The sequence below is a fragment of the Amphiura filiformis genome, chromosome 19, assembly GCF_039555335.1.
Source record: "Amphiura filiformis chromosome 19, Afil_fr2py, whole genome shotgun sequence".
NCBI lineage: Eukaryota > Metazoa > Echinodermata > Ophiuroidea > Amphilepidida > Amphiuridae > Amphiura > Amphiura filiformis.
Window position 1 is genome coordinate 57,669,760 of NC_092646.1, and position 16,910 is coordinate 57,686,669.

At 37.3% G+C, this 16,910-nt stretch overlaps 1 protein-coding gene and 1 long non-coding RNA gene across 2 annotated transcripts in view; both read left to right on the forward strand.

Annotated features, from left to right (window-relative positions):
• The window catches only part of LOC140141557 (radixin-like), a 55,443-nt gene extending 43,715 nt beyond the window's left edge, over nt 1–11,728 (forward strand). The window contains exons 8-15 of the mRNA XM_072163465.1: nt 337–483; nt 1,434–1,530; nt 3,051–3,214; nt 7,135–7,244; nt 8,337–8,593; nt 9,310–9,492; nt 10,354–10,559; nt 11,324–11,728. Coding sequence (XP_072019566.1) covers nt 337–483; nt 1,434–1,530; nt 3,051–3,214; nt 7,135–7,244; nt 8,337–8,593; nt 9,310–9,492; nt 10,354–10,518 — 1,123 coding nt within the window. The 3' untranslated portion in view covers nt 10,519–10,559; nt 11,324–11,728. The remainder of the gene's footprint in view (nt 1–336; nt 484–1,433; nt 1,531–3,050; nt 3,215–7,134; nt 7,245–8,336; nt 8,594–9,309; nt 9,493–10,353; nt 10,560–11,323) is intronic.
• Nucleotides 11,729–14,374: 2,646 nt separating this feature from the next.
• On the forward strand, nt 14,375–16,686 carry LOC140141558 (uncharacterized). Its single transcript, XR_011857430.1, has 2 exons — nt 14,375–14,623; nt 14,658–16,686. It is a non-coding gene; the product is annotated as an uncharacterized lncRNA (long non-coding RNA).
• Nucleotides 16,687–16,910: the final 224 nt, after the last annotated feature.

The window sequence follows — 16,910 nt, forward strand, 5'->3', positions numbered from 1 at the left end:
CCAGTCAAAATCTTCATTTTGACCAATAAACAGCAGATTTTACATGAATTAAGCAAAATTTTAAAAAAAATGCTTCCAAAACACAAAATCTGGGTCAGTTGGGCCCGAAAATTCTTTTCCCATCGCCTTACATGTACTTTTGTATTGTATTATTTACTTCATTCCTGTTGGTCTCGATGATTGCAAATAAAAAAGCAGACCTTTCGTTTGGTTTAGAAATCTGTCATTTTTGACAGCTACCATGTTTTGATGTGGTGGGTCCATACACTAAAAAATATATATGTTTGTACAAGATACAATGGTAATAACAAAATTCTGTCTTGTTAATTTTTCCAGAGAGGAAGCCATGATGGAATACCTGAAGATTGCACAAGATCTGGAGATGTATGGAGTCAACTACTTTCAGATTCAGAATAAGAAGAAGACGGCCTTATGGCTGGGTGTAGACGCTCTAGGACTCAATGTATATGAAAAGGAAGACAAGTAAGTCAATCTCACTCAACATGGATGCGGCCATGTTTGTGTGTTGCTCATGAATGGATAATAGTGTGCCTTCTGATTGTTCAATCCTATTTATTTGCAATTTGTGTGTTGAGCGTTGTGCATATATAGGCTACATGCTAAGAGCCTCTTGCGCAAACCTTCAAAATGGTCATATAATATTTGAGGCAACAATATTTTGAATGTCAAATCTTTACCGAAATGAAAACTTTGGAGGAAAACTGTTTCGGCTCCCATTGTTTTGGGCCTTAATACCAAGAAAGATGTACATATGTTATTGCAATAGACATTTCTTTTCTTGCACTTGAATTCATACGTATCAAAAGTTAATCATTCAAGATCAGCTACCTAGATTATGAATGCAATTCTAGATGTTCTTGGAATGTTTTGTCCGTTGTGGCAAATGTACCTGTAACTCTCATCATGTGCTAAATGTTACCAAAATATTGGTCACATCAACATGATTTTCTTGGAATTTCAGACCTATGGTTTGTAAAATATATAGGCCATAATGAAAGCATACTTGGTGGCAAAGTTCTGAACTTTTATATTGTTGTTGGGCAGGAAAAATCTACTTCTGGCCCTTGAACATGTTTAAAATGCAACTGCCAAGAGGTTACATAGGTGGTTTTTCTTTAAACATGTTCAGGGGGCAATGATACATAGAAGGTTTTTCCTGCCCAACAACGATGTGTCGATTAAAAACAAAAATCCATATTTTTGCCTATATATATTTCAATTTCATTATGGACGACTTCAGACTTTGGACAGGTCGTGTCACAAATGATACCCTGGATATATAATACTTTTTATATAAGAAAGAAAAAGTAAATCTGGAATCGGGAATAGTACACACTTATTCATTAGAAATAGATAACAAAAGAGTGAAAGTTAAACATTGTAATTTGAATCTCACATTATTTTGTTTGCAGACTCACACCCAAGATTGGTTTCCCATGGAGTGAGATCCGTAATATTTCCTTCAACGACAAAAAATTTGTCATCAAACCAATAGACAAGAAAGCACCGGTAAGTGTACGGGAGATAATAAGACCTGCAATATGAGATCTGTTCTCACAAAATGAGTGGAAAGTCGCCAGGGAAGAAAAGGAGACATGTCAGAAAACAAAAGAAATTTCACAGATAGTTGTGTACTATGTAGTTTATGGTAATGGCGTGCCTGGAGGTAAGGGTGTGCGATATCACACCAGGTGACAATATTGTGAGAAAGTATTAATTATCACAAAAAGATATCAGATGTGAAGATCTGTCAATTGTACACAAATTAATACAAATCAAGTGTTTAATGCTTTAAAATGTAATAGCCAGTATAGACCACTTGACATGTGACGTCATTGCCCGGCAGTATGCGCACGCATTATGGTATTTTCCATTGTTCTTTGCCCTGCAGTGTGCGTACGCATCGTAGTCTGCTCAGGGCATGTGTATTTTAAATCTCCCACCACATTTCATATAGTACAAGAAAGCCATTGAACAGTGAAGCGGTTCGTTCGGGCATATCGACAAACCAATCCCTCGCCTTTGTTGATAAACAATAATGTAAAGTGGTCTATATGGCAAACAAGTGAATAGGAGAATGAGGAGGGAAAGAAGATTGGAAATGACTGTATGCACAATGGGCAAGTGGACTGGGGAGAAGTCTAAGGTTAATGACTGCACATCAAGTGAATAGGAGAATGAGGAGGGAAAGAAGATTGGAAATGACTGTATGCACAATGGGCAAGTGGACTGGGGAGAAGTCTAAGGTTAATGACTGCACATCAAGATGTTTTGAGGGTATTGTGAAATATGATCTAAACATTGAGCTTTGGAACCAAGGAATATACTGTACGCCAAAAAATTAAGGTACTAGTTGTGTTCACCCCTGTATATCCTAAATAAAGAAAAATGTGTCAAAATTAAAACAAGCAGCTAATACCTGTACTCTTTAGCTCTGATTTAAGACCTCGTTTGTTGAGGTTGGTTGAGAATTAAAGAAACGGTGGTCTAAAACCTAATAAAGAAACGAAATCAAAAGCTAATCAATGAAATCACTACGCTAATTTTAACGTGTTAATCAATGGAAGCACGGCGCTGGTTCTCTTGTTCATGAACGCATTGTGTGCAAATCAATGGGGCACGCAATGGAGCAAACTGCAACTTTTAAATTGGCATCTTCCTTGGGTTTTTGGATTGTCATATCTTTATTTCTTGAACAATTTCAACAAATGAGGTCTTAAATTTGAGCTAAAAGATGCAGCTATTGGCTGCTGGTTCCAATTATGACATATCTGTCTTTGTTTAGGATATATACAAGGGGTGAACATAACTGGTACCTTAATTTTGTGGCTTACTGTATATACTGAGAGGCGCAGCCCCAAGGGATATTTCAAGCAATCCAAAGCACACATCAAATAGCCTAATAAGGTTGCTAGTGACCAGTCACACAGCGTGCAACATGTGATACCCATATATACAGTGACAATCGCTCGAATGCGTCAATTAATGAATCCCTAATTTACCCCTCTCCTTCATACTTTATTCTGCAGGATTTCATTTTCTACGCTGATCGCTTACGAATCAACAAACGCATCCTGGCGCTGTGCATGGGTAACCATGAGTTGTACATGCGTAGACGTAAACCAGACACTATTGAAGTACAACAGATGAAGGCTCAAGCCCATGAAGAGAAAACACAGAAACAACTAGAGCGGTAAGTAAATGTACATGTATGGAATGAGAGACGGGTGTTAATGAAGTTACGGTCTGATTTTTTTTTAAATAGTTTTAAATTTTTATTTACAAAACTATGTAGTGGCCCTAATTAGTTTAATAAAAAAGCCTAAATAGATGTGATATGGGATATTTCTCTACTGTATCACTTAGAAACGTGAAGAAACTGTTTTTGTCAGGATCAAAAATTTTGGGGGGAAATTGTGACACAATCTGGTCCACAGGGGCTAAAGGTGGCAAGTTTGAAATTTACCTTCAGAATAGAACCAAGTACGCTAGACTTGAAGTGTTTTCATTATTATGATGGCCTAATGTTTATATTTAAGTTAGTAATTATAGTAACTAAATTGTCAAAAATGCCTCCTTTGGCCCCCATGGAGCAGATCATGTCACAATTGTGGAATTTTCAATATTTGGGTTGTTATACTTGTATACAGTAAAACAAACATCCAAATTTTCAAGATTAGAGTCGGCCAGGAAAGGAAAAGCAATTTTTTTTTCCTTGGGGTAAGAAGTGTTGGAAGTGATATAAACTTAAAATCAGGTCTGAACTTTTTGCGCAAAAAATAATGTCGCAAATTGCACGAGGAAAAAAGAGCAAATTGCAAGGAAAAAAGAAGCACATGCTCTCAAAAGAAATGTTTTACATTGGCAATTCTTAATCTTTTGTAAATTAACGTCTTTGTAAATTTTGTTTTGCTAAAACATGAAGTAGAAGGTCTAAGAGGTGAGGATATATATTGGCTATTCTATAAAATCCACACTACCCCTGTGGAAGATTTTGGAAATATCTGCTACAGGGGAGTATGAATTTCAAATGGAATGAACACATTAGCAGCTCCTTTTGAAACCCACCCTCCCTCAGTGGAAGATTCAGGTTGAATCTTTCGCATATGGTGTGTGATATTCAAATGGAGCTGCCTATGTGTTCATTCCATTTGAAATTCATACTCCCCCTGTGGAAGATATTTCCACAATCTTCCACAGGGGTAGTGTGGATTTTAAATGGAATAGCACAGTATAGCTTCTAAAGTAGTACAAACACAGTCAGAAGGGAAACTATATAATGAAGTCTGTAGCAATGCTATTTCTAACTTTAGTTTTCTATTGTACATATGCAAGCATTGCAGTTTTCTCGCAAAATGCTGCACTTTTGACTTCACTTTCAGCCAAAAATAATGCACTGCATTTCTATTAGTGTTAAGGTCAATAGTTGGACACAGCCAGGTTATAGGTTGGATTTATGTTAGTGGGGAATTTTCTTTTGTGATGTTTGTTGCATTTCCGGTTCTCTGCTGTGACATTTAGTTTTTGGCTTTGATTTTCCGCTCAAGCGATTAGCTTTGTTCAGGGCTTTGTTATACTCTACGTTTCTGCAGCGTAAAAATTTTCGACACTGCGGAAGATGCTGGCGGAAAATTTGCCTCCCGAGTTTATCACAGCAGAGAATTACCTGTAAAACCTGACCTTTTTCCTGCTGTAACAAATGCAGCTGTAATTTTGTTGCAATGTTTTCCCAATGCGACAAACTTTAAGAGGGAAGCGGAGAACGGAAGGTTGTGGAGAACAGAATGGGCAATGTCCGTCGCAACAGAACAATGTGGGATTTTTATTATACTAGCCTAAATGCTGATTTGTGAATGGAGTATTCTAACTAAAATCGACATACCCCCTGTGGAAGACATGACCTTAATCTTCCACATAGGGAGTACAAATTACAAATGGGGTTACCTGAATGGGTGACTCTATTTAAACTCTACACCACCTGTGTGGGAGATTAAGGTCATGTCTTTCATAGGGTGTTTGAATTTCAAATGTAGTAGCACATATAATTAAGAAATAAAGGGTGCAGCATGATCCTTTACGGAAATAATGTGTCGAGGCAGTAAAAGCGTAAATAATGGGTGAGGCGCAGCCGAACCCATTATTTAAACGATTTACTGCCGAGGACACATTATTTGATGTAAAGGATAATGCTGCACCTTTATTTCTATTCTATTACCACAAAATAGTGCGATTTAAAGAGAAAATATCACATTTTTGCCCAAATATTTCAAGTTGTTTACCTCAAGGTGTAGCGCCCACACGTAGCCAAAGCGTATGCACATTCCAATAACATAACCTAACATTCCATTCTCCCCTATAAGCAGGTATGCACATACAGTGTACAATAACACACCCCTGGCATTCCATTCTCCCCTACATAAGCAGGTGTGCTATGCGCTTTGGTGTGCGCTGTGATGATATAAGAACATAAAGTTTGTTGCCCTTGACACTTTATCGCTAATTAATGGTCTGTCACGTGACGCGTGTCAACAAATCACAGTGCGCGATTTTGAATAATGGGTCGTGGGGGTAATAGAATAGACCAATAAAAGCTACTGTTGGGGTATTATATATTGCATGGCATTCTTGAAGCAGTTTTGAGAAGTTCTTGGTGCATTTAGTACCATATACATCATTCTGCTATACATGTATATGCTTTGCAACTTATGTGTTTAGAATTTTTTTTTTTAAATGTCTCAAATTAATTAAAATCTCTAGCAGCCATATTTACAAATGATTAAAAGTCCAGAAACTTCCTGCTAGGTGAGCCTGAAAGAACTGTACTCTAAAAAAACCACTTTTTTTGTAGAGAACAAACATTTCTTAATTTGGGTCCCATTAACGGGATCACTGCAAGGAACATTATAAGACCTTTTCATACTGAGTAATTCCGATAAAACCCGAAGCATGAAATAATTTCCCCAGTCGCATACGGTCGCGACGCATAAAAGTACCTCTTCAGCATCATGTACAGTGCGAAGTTCCAATGTGTAACAGGCATCATAACTACGATGAACTTTCGATTGTCAATTTAGGGATGAGGGAGGTACTTTTGCCAATGATACTCAACGTGCAATTAAGCGTGTGGTTGTAGCGTTGTGTAAGAGACTGACTATGGAAGAGGTGATGAACGTAAACAAACACGTTCTGGAAAAAAATTTAAGTGACGAAAAATTACGGACATTATCCATTTCTTTCCATTAGTATCTTATTTTGAAAAACCAAGTAGCTGAGGTGTTAGCTCAATATGCTAGGAAAATATTTCTTGCGATGACCCCATGTTCAAATTGGCTTAATAAGCTGTATTTTCACGCAAAAGGGTGTCGTAATTCATGACATTTGATTCTTGTCTGCCAGTTTGGGTACAATTTGACCCCCTAGCTTACTAAATAAATATCGCGGTTTTCCGAACTTTTCCGATCTTGATATGAAAAGGTCTATTGTAGAGCTGCCTGAGTGGTGTAATTAGATGTGAAGAGTAAAATTTAAAGCCAGTTGTAAAATCTTTGCCGCCTGTAATGGTTACCGTTATCATTATGGTAGTGTTATTTGCGATCTTGTTTGGATGCTTAACTGGGGAGCTCTATGGGGGATTTAATATCTTGAGATATTAATTCAATATTGCTATGTTTTCCTGTAAACAGTAAATTTAGCTGATTCCAATGAAGTGTAAGTTGGGACATGTGCAAACATTATAAATACGACCAAAAAAGTCAGGTTTGGAAAAAAAATTCTACCAAATTCATTTTAAAATGTTGTAGATAATGGCTTTAAACTTCATATTTGTAAAGCCTGTGGACACTGTCAGCTGATTTATCGACCTCTCAGAACTACTTTGATTGGTTACAAAGAGGACTATATCATGTTTTTTGCCAATCAGAGATATAGTAAAAATAGTCAGTAGGGCTGACAGGAAAGCTTGAAAATACCAAGAGATCTAAAAGCTCTATTTTGATTGGTTAGTGAGATGATTATATCATGTAATTAACCAATCAGGGGTACTGTAAGAAAGGTTAGTACCTAAGTTTATTCTTACTGTTTTTTGTTTTTTTTGTGATTCCTCTTTGCAAACAGGGCACAGCTTGTGAAAGAAAAACAGGCTAGGGAGGAAGCAGAGAGAGCTGCTAAAGAAAATGCTGCTAAGCTGAAGGCCTATGAGGAAGAGGCTTCAAGGGCCAGGAAAGGTAAGAGTATACGGGTGTGTAATGCGCTATTCCAGTTGAAATCCACACTACCCATGTGGAAGATTTTGGAAATACCTTCCACAGGGGGAGTATGTTTTTCAAATGTAATTGGTCATTTTGAAACCCATACTCCCCCTGTATTATGGCTTTACCTATATCTTCAACAACTGGAGTGAGCATTTCAAATGGAAATTACCCAATTGTCTATTCTATTCTATTCAAAACTCATACTCCCTCTGTGGAAGACTTTAGCTAAATCTTCCACAGGGGTAGTGTAAAGGTGTTCGGATGCAGTCAGAAAGTTAAATCTTATATTGCAGGAACATTTGGAGTGTTGTTTGCGAGCCTGAGAGAGTGGATGTGTGCGCATGAAAATTATACCAGAACATATTGTACTGACTGTCCATAAAACATGTGCTGCGCTGGTATAAGACCAAAAGTGCACATTTTACAGTGGGCTAGGGAGCGTAAGCCCCTAAAAGGCACTGTTCCAGTCCCAAAATTGTGGTGGATAACATATTGCAACTAAATTTATTTATTTATTTATTTATTTATTTCATTCTTGTTTAACTTGGGTTAACCTTTCAATGCACTGGCATTGTTCTCCCAAGGTGCCCAGGTGGCACAAGGCCAACATTAAAATACACAAGATACAACATATAAAGGAACATAGTAAAAAACTAGCACACAGATTTAAAAAGGTAATTGGCAAAAAGAGTGGATCAGGGTCAGGCGGGACAGCTGGAGTAGACTCCCAGCCACATGCAGGCCGCCGGACCCCAACCCCGACCAAGGCACTGGTAGGGCCCCAGGCTGGTCAGGGAGCAGGGAGACAACAACAGTAATTGATCCTCTCCACTAAACAACACTGTGGTCAATGACATCGAATACAGATGTGCCATTTTCAGCGCTCTTTGACCCATGCGAAGGCGACATACGCACTGAGTAATGTCAATGCATATAATGTGCAAGTGGTGTCATAATTTGTCCCCTTTTGAAGTTAACATCATAAATTTCATCTGAAATTCAAGGAAAATTCAAGAGCAATACATTTTGTGTCAATTTTTAATGTCACGGTTTTCTTTCATAAAGAACTTGAAGAGAAAGAACGCATAGCCGTCGAAAAAGCAGAGGAACATCGTATCGCCAACGAGAAGGCAGAACAGCTGGAAGCGGAGAGAAGAGCAGCGGAAGAGAGGGCAGCGGAATTGGAAAGACAGAAGATGGAGGAAGAGGAGCATATGACTCAACAGATGGAGGAGGAGAGAAGGCGACAAGAGGAAGAAATTAGGCGAGCCAAGGAGGCAGCTGAGGCTAGCGCACGACAAGCAGAGGAGCTGCGATTACAGGTAGGACAAGGGGTAGACGTAAGGAGCAATAATCAGCGGGAAGGTTTCCAACTGGCCCAAGGGCAAATCCACTGGCCCATATTTGCTCAATTGCGACAACCCTCCTGCTCCGGGTTTAAAATAGAACATAAACAAAAGTCGAGATTGTCACCAAAGCACAAATCACGGTCGTTTATGCTAAATTTTGATCATGAATATTGGTGAAAAAGTTTCATAAATTACAGAATAAAAAGTAGCAGAAAAGTATTTGTCTACTTCATTACAGGGGTGTTGTCTTGATTTTTTGTGGCCAAAATGTCCGCAATTTTATTGATTTTCGGCCCGTTTTAGGGTATTTTTGCCCAATTTCATGCTGTTTTTCTGGATTTGTTTACTATTTTCTGGATATTTCACAAGCTTTGAATCACACCCTGTTCATTATTTTTCAAAATTAAATTCATAATTATGCCAAAATCCCAATACACAAATATCCTCAATTTTTTCTACATAACTGACCACGCTATTTCAGGTGGCTGTATTCTGGTTTTCCTTAATTATTAAATATATGCCCTACCCCTACACTTTGCTGATTTCACACATCTTTTTTTGGCTTGCATCATATCCAGTATATAGTGCCATATATGCTAATAGAGCCAGAACAGAAGCTGAGTACCAAATGCGCCAACCCATACACTTTGCTGATTTTACACATCTTTTCTTTCTTTACATCCATACAGTTGGAAGAGGCTAATAAAGCCAGAACGGAAGCTGAGTACCAAATGAGTCAACCCATACACTTTGATGAGGATGAGAGGGAGCATCATGACATGTCAAACCATGACAACATCACAGGAGACCAGTCGGAACTGGATCGTATCACTATGGGAGAGAAGAATAAGAACTTGCAAGAACAATTACAGGTACACAATATACAGGGTGCACAACTGAAGTACCCCCCTAAATACTTTTTGAAATAAATCGAAAAATATTTGACGAAATGCAAATTTGTAAAAAAACATGCGTAGCCTTATTTGTTTTACACCTATGGAACAAATTATAGCGTCACATTGCGTTCAGTCACAATGGCTCAATATGTAAAAAAGGAGACTGTTTTAAATTGTGTTAAAAGTTGCATCTGAGTCCATAGGAGTCAACTCTCAAACAATACAGCAAGCAACACAAAGGTCTGCATAGCTGTGTACCATGTAGTTATTAATGGTAATGGCAGGTGCCCGGCGGTTTAAACCATAACGAGATCCGGGCGACCAATCACAAGCCAGATCCATTTAAAGATGCATTACATCATGGCCAATTTTAGTAGGCCAGAAATCTGACACTCTCATCCATAGACAACCGTGTTAAGCATGTTAACCACAATCCAAAGCCAGTGGTCCACTTGGGAAGCAGAGGGAGTATGGTGAATGAAAAGATCAGATGTGAAAATCTATCAATTGTGCACAAATTAAATAAATCAGAGTTTTAAGCTTAAATGCAATAGCCATATGCACAATGGGCAAGTGGACTACGGAGAAGTCTAATTAGTGGTTAGACAGGGGATTGACTGCATCATCCCACTATGCAAATTGATTAATGTGACCTGCAGGTGCAAGTGATGTTTACATTTGGCAAAATGCCATGTGCAAATTCCCACTGCATGATGGGATCATCAGGATTTAGATTTTGTGCAGTTTGGTAGGTATATATTGTGTTCCAACTTTCCCAACAAGTCTGCTGGGTCAACAAAGTTGGTGTTTAACCAAAGTTTTCTTGTTCCTCCTCAGATGCTGAGCCAGCAATTAGCAGACGAAAAAGACAGATCTAAAGAGACTACAAACGACAAAATCCACGCAGCCAACATCAAAGCTGGACGTGATAAATACAAGACGCTTAAACAGATCCGTAAAGGTCATACCAAGCAGAGAATTGATGAGTTCGAAAATATGTAAACATTTCACAATTGGGCTTCCATCAATATATATTTATAAAGGTAAGAAACTAGACTGCTGCCCTCTTTCGTTAACTTGGGGTACGAAACCAGACTGCTGCCCTCTTTCGCTAACTTGCTGGGTTGACGACTGAGAAACGTATTTGTTAATAATAATAATAATAATGCATTTATAATGCCCCATCTATCTAGACAACCTATTCCGAGGCGCAAACATTGAACAATTAAAAATTAACACACAATTATAAAAACAGTCACATAGAAGTCAATTGTCATAAGCAATGTTAAACAGATGAGTTTTTAAAGTCTTTTTGAAAACATCAAGTGCATCACAAAAAAGCAGATTCAAAAAGTGTATGTATTGAAGATATATATATTTCCCCAAAACACCAAAAAATTGTAGGTCTTTTAGGGGGGAAATGTATATCTTCAAAACGAAAAGGTCAAAATTTTCACATAATGGATGGCTTTTCCTCCCAGCTACATACACGTTTAAGTACATATCAATAGATTTATAAAGTTTACTTTTAGGATTGTTAAATGTCAAAAATATCATTTTGTATTAATTTGTCATAAAATTTGTATTGTCATGGATTTCAACAAATCAAAATTATTTGATATCAGATGGACGTTCTTCGCATTCAGAATAAATTTTGGTGTTTCTGATGTGCTCTTATGTCCCACAAAAAATACAGTGCAAACTTTGCTATATATCCGATTCCTTAATAGAAGTAAACTTGGAACACAATGTAAGTTATATTTTGTCCATTCTGTTTTATTTTTTATTTTTATTCTCTTGTTTATAGGTAGAATGATTCTTGATGCAAGACTGGATGGATCTTATAAACTACACAAACTCAGTCCCAGTGTGCCACCGTCGTCATCGACGACAACTGCAAACAAGTGCCTGTATCACAAATGACCTTTGACCCATTTCAATCTGTGGTGCAAAAAGAAATAGTGTTAATTCCTTACTCCCACACTACTATGACTGTATTAATGTAATTATATAATCTCTGTGGGATTTATAACTCTAAGTGTAAATTGTACAGTTTTTTCATAGCAATACTGATTGGTATACAGGGGTTGCCATGGCAACGGTTGTTACGGTAACTATGGTAGATGGAAACAAATTGAATGTTGGGTAATTCTGATGACGTTGCCAAAAAGTATGCCAGTTTGGAATATATATATTTCGTAGAATAAAACTTACTCTTAAAAAAACTGTCCTTCTGCAAGTTGTATAACAGGAAGTTCACTTGGCAGATGTTGGAAAAATTGGGCTATTCCATTTAAAATCCACACTACCCCTGTGGAAGATTTTGGAAATATATTCCACAGGGGGTGTATGCATTTCAAATGGAATGAACACATTAGCAGCTCCATTTGAAACTCCCCCTCCCTCTGTGGAAGATTCAGGTTGAATCTTTCTCAGAGGGTGTATGAAATTCAAATTGAGCTGCCTAATGTCTTCATTCCTTTTGAAATTCATACTCCCCCTGTGGGAGGTATTTCCAAAATCTTCCACAGGGGGAGTGTTGATTTTAAATGGAATGGCCCAATGGAACCGTAGCTCTATTTTTGGTATATAGTTATATTTGATTCATTCAAAGTATCTACTTTTGGCAGTAAAATATAGTAACCCTTTTTTATTTTTGGTATATCAATGCCAAATGTGCCTGGGAAAGGGGAGGGTTTTTTGATAAATTGTTACGTTAGGACTAATATCATACTGTAAAAATGGTAACTTTCGTGAAAGTTTATTTTTGTGCTGGAGAGATGGTGAAAAGGATGAATTTTTACGTAGAGTGAAAATTTCCGTTGGGTTATTCTAGTTGAAATCCATGCACAATGGATCCATCCCACTATGAAAGACATGAGCTTAATCACCCACACAGGTAGTGCAGTCTTCAAATGGAGTCAACCATTCAGGTAACCCCATTTAAAATTCGCACTCCCTGTGTGGATGATTAAGGTCATATCTTCCATAGGGATTTCGACGGGAATATACCATTTTTACAGCACATGAAAACATCTCTCAGTGATGTGTGTTTGGGAAGGCAATTGGGAAAGCTTGCATACTTTTGTACAGAGCAAGTATACCAAAAAAACTAAAATGAAATGAAAAATAGCTGAACTCTTATGTACCTTAAGAAATGCACTTATAATGCTATATGTTACTCCCAGACCTTGAAATTAAGCCGTATTGCATCATAATTCGTCATCTGCATCCCATACTGACGTATCTCAAAAGGCTGCCTTGTGTGATTTTTATTATCATTGTTGTATTTTGATATTGTTATTTTATAAATTTCAACATGCTTCTTTCTCTTATGGATGGACATGAGATTGTAATATTGTGATAATACCTCAAAATTAATATATCAAGTTAATTTTACAGTGTAGATCATCACAAAATGACAATAATAAAAAAAAATCACACAAGGCAGCCTTTTCGAGATTTGACAGTATCTGATGCAGACCACAAATTTTCACTCAAAATTTTGCCTGTTGCGATACAACTTTCAAAGTAGGCTGAAAAACTTTTTATACATTAGCCTTTTACTGCATCTCATATACTACCATTGAACCTCAGCTTCAAAAGAAAGGCTCAGTTTGGGCAACACAAGTCGGACAAGTTTTTTTCAAGGACTGGTCACTCCATACGTACAAATTCCATGAAGTTGAGAAGTTAAAGACTGATGGATTTGTAATGGGCTATCCCGGTATCCATACACCCTTTATGGAAGACTTGACCTTCAATCTTACTCACAGGGAGTATGTATTTTAAATCGAGTTACCTGAATGGGCGACTCCATTTGAAGACTACATGCACTCTCGGTATGAAAGATTAAGGTCATGTCTTCCATAGGGGTGTGGATTGCAACTGGAATGGCCCAATAGTGATTGGCGTATTTGTTTGTACATATATACTACACATTGTTTATAAGTAAGACATACTAGGATAGATATTTTATATTTACAGCCATTTTGTGACTTGGGATAAGGGATAGGAAAAACAGTGTATTTTCATAGCAAGTTTAAATATATCCCACTATTATTTTCCATGATATGATATGATATGATATAAGGAGTGTCAGTGTAGCCCAAAAAGGTGGTGCCAAAATTAATGGTGATAGAAGATAAACATGTCTTTTAAGTATGGTAGATTATTTTACCCTTGACAAGTCAGTCACATCGATATGCATTTCATTGGGAGTAGCTTCTATTCACATGCATTTGCTCAAGAGCACTGGTGTATACTTTTGCATTTACAGGCAGCGTTAGATACGCACACAAAACGGCTGCCTCAACATGTTGATGTCACACCGACACATTGAGGGTACAATGCTATATACACCAGGCACAAAAAGAAACTCGTCAGTTATATTCATCCTTGCTGTTCAATAACTTGATAGTTTTGGATTATTCTGAAATATACATTTTGTTAATTGGACTTTTCTTTCTCATTTGACACCCTGTTTGTGAACATTGAGCAAGAATTGACCAAGATATACGCCTCCAAACTCTCAAACCCCAAAATGAAAAGTTGCAATTTTAACGATTCAATTGCGCCTGTTACATTGTGTGCTTTATTGATTGGCCCGTGGTGCTTGTGTGCAATACAACGCTATGCTCCCATTGAAAATCGTTGAAAATGCAACTTTTGATTTTGGGGTTTGAGGCTTTGGAGGTGCATATCTTGGTCAATTCTTGTTCGTTTATAACGAACAAGGTGTCAAATGAGAAAGCAAAGTCCAATTAACAAAATGTATATTTCAGAATAATCCATAATTATCAAGTTATTGAACAGCAAGGATGAATATAACTGATGAGTTTCTTTTTGTGCCTGGTGTATAGTAAGGCCCTGTGTTTCCATTTTTTACCTGTCTTGTCTATTCTCTGCATACATGCTCCATCATTTGATCTGAGATAAGAGAAAAAAATTCAGGCCTTTAGAAACCATTGGAGCGATTCCAGTTGAAATTCATACTCCTATGGAATACAGGACCTTAATCTCCCACACAGGGGGCATAGTTTTCACATGGAGTTACCCATTCAGGTACACCCATTTGAAATTTACACTCCTTGTGTGGACAATTAAGGTTATGTCTTTAATAGGGGTGTATGAATTTGAAGGTTATGTCTTTAATAGGGGTGTATGAATTTGAACTAGAATAGTCCAATAACTGAAAACTTCAACAAAATGAGAATTTTCAAGAACAGTGTGAGACAATGAAAAAAAATGTAGGTGGCTAAACGTTTTCAAGGTCATAGGATCTCATTTTCAGATTGGTTTCAGTGAAGTGTAATTCTGTTGTTTAACAATCACGCAACATGCACACTGCATTTTAAATGTTATGTTATGTAAACAAAAATATGTAAATGTATGTTTGAAATTCATACTCGGTTCCCAATGTGGGATAATTATTGATTTGTATAAATTTTCTTTCTTGCAAAAAAAACTATAAACTTGGTAATGGGTGACAGGGTAGAAAACAGTTATTTTGAAATATGTGAAAAATTATTATTGAAGAATCTCTATCCCAGTACTGTACAAAAATATGACAAACTTTTTTTTCTGAGAAATTAACAGAATTATATGACTTTAATCTAGATTCTAGCGGTTTAGACGGGGGTAGATAATAATATAGAATATTATGAATAGGTAATTATATAAACAAAAACAATTTGTGTGGTATTATCATAATGATGACAGGTTGCACAATTGATTGGGTGTATAATTCTCACAGAAAAATGGATGCTGTTGTATGTAATCTTTTACATGTAGACAAACCATGGGAAGGATTGGGATGTGTAAAACTGGTTAAATCAAATTTCAAGCTAATTTGTCGGGGTGGGGGGTATTATATCTGTATTTTTTGCATTGCCAGTGGTTCAGCACGAAGTCACAAAATTTGCACAAATGATTATAGCTATGTAATATGTTATGAAACAATATTTTTTTCATTCTAAATCCATTGGGAGTCAGCGAGTCGACTCCAGTCTAAATTGTTTTTGAGTTGGTTGTGTGATTAACTATTTATCACTACAGCGACCTGCATGGATGTGTATCGCCGCATTGAACGAGGGGCTTGTCCTGTCATTTGCTTATTGTCAAATCATACTAAGCCGTTGTACAAGCATAGCATTTTTGGTGATATATTTCCTTCGTCTCTATACGCTCCCTGTATTGTATTGGTAGAGTGATTTGCCGCTACATTCGATCAGAAGTCGTTAGCATTCACAGCGTCAACTTGGGCTGTTCCAGATAAAATCCATATACTCTCTATGGAAGACATGACCTTAAACTCCCACAAAGGGAGCACGGTGGCCGAGCGGAACAGGCTCCAACTCATAATCTGAAGGTTGCGGGTTCGAGCCCCGGTGACACCATCGTGTTGTGTCCTTGAGTAAGGCACTTTATCTCTATTACTCCTCTCCACCCAGGTGTATAAATGGGTACCTTAAGGGGGTGTAGATTTCAAATGGGGTTACCTGAATGGGTGACTCCATTTGAAATCTACACCCCCTGTGTGGGAGATTAAGATCATGTCTTCCATAGGGGGTGTATGGATTTCAACTGGAATAGTCTTGCAGTGAAAGTCAGTTGCTAGCAATGGTTAAATCGTCTGTAGCATTTGCACCATTCCTACCAGTGTTTAATCACCAGCGATATATAGACTCTTGATTTCAGCAACTGCTAGTACAAAATCGGGTCTTCAATACATTGGGTTTTAATTTTTAGTATTATTTGCTGTCAGCAAAGTATCAGGCCACCTTTTCATATTAGGTTTGCAATTCGTGCAAGTGCCTGCTTCAATTCTGGTGTTTTTTGTTTTTGTATTTTTTTAAAATTGTTTTAGCATTCATTCCTACATCGTATTATTAATATAATTATTATGCGTTGAAACTGGTGCAGTTTGTGTGATATTAGAAATATGTGAAGCAGTGTTCCTGCGAAGGTGGTTTGGTCACAAATTTGCCCAGCAAATCGAGAAATTGGCCAAGAAGGGGGGGGAAGGGAAAAATATAAAAAATAGGCTTTTTAAGTACAACTAGTATCTCCCTGCCAGAAATGCTGAACAACTTTTGTAAAAATTAAAATCCATTTATGTGAAAAGTGATAGCACAGGCTTGGTGTACTGATTATAAGTAGCACAATACATATCCTTTTTGGGAAAACCCTCAAAACAAAGTGTGAAATTGAGAGAAAAAATTTGGCCAAAGCTTGAAATTCCTAATAGAAAGATAGATCAAGAGAATCATCATACAAAGATGTAGGGTGTTGTACCTGATAGGGAGCTTTCTGTTGACCAAACAAAGTATATTTTATAAATATGTGACATGATCAAAGGGAACGAGTCGCATGTCGGCAATTTCCAATTAGGA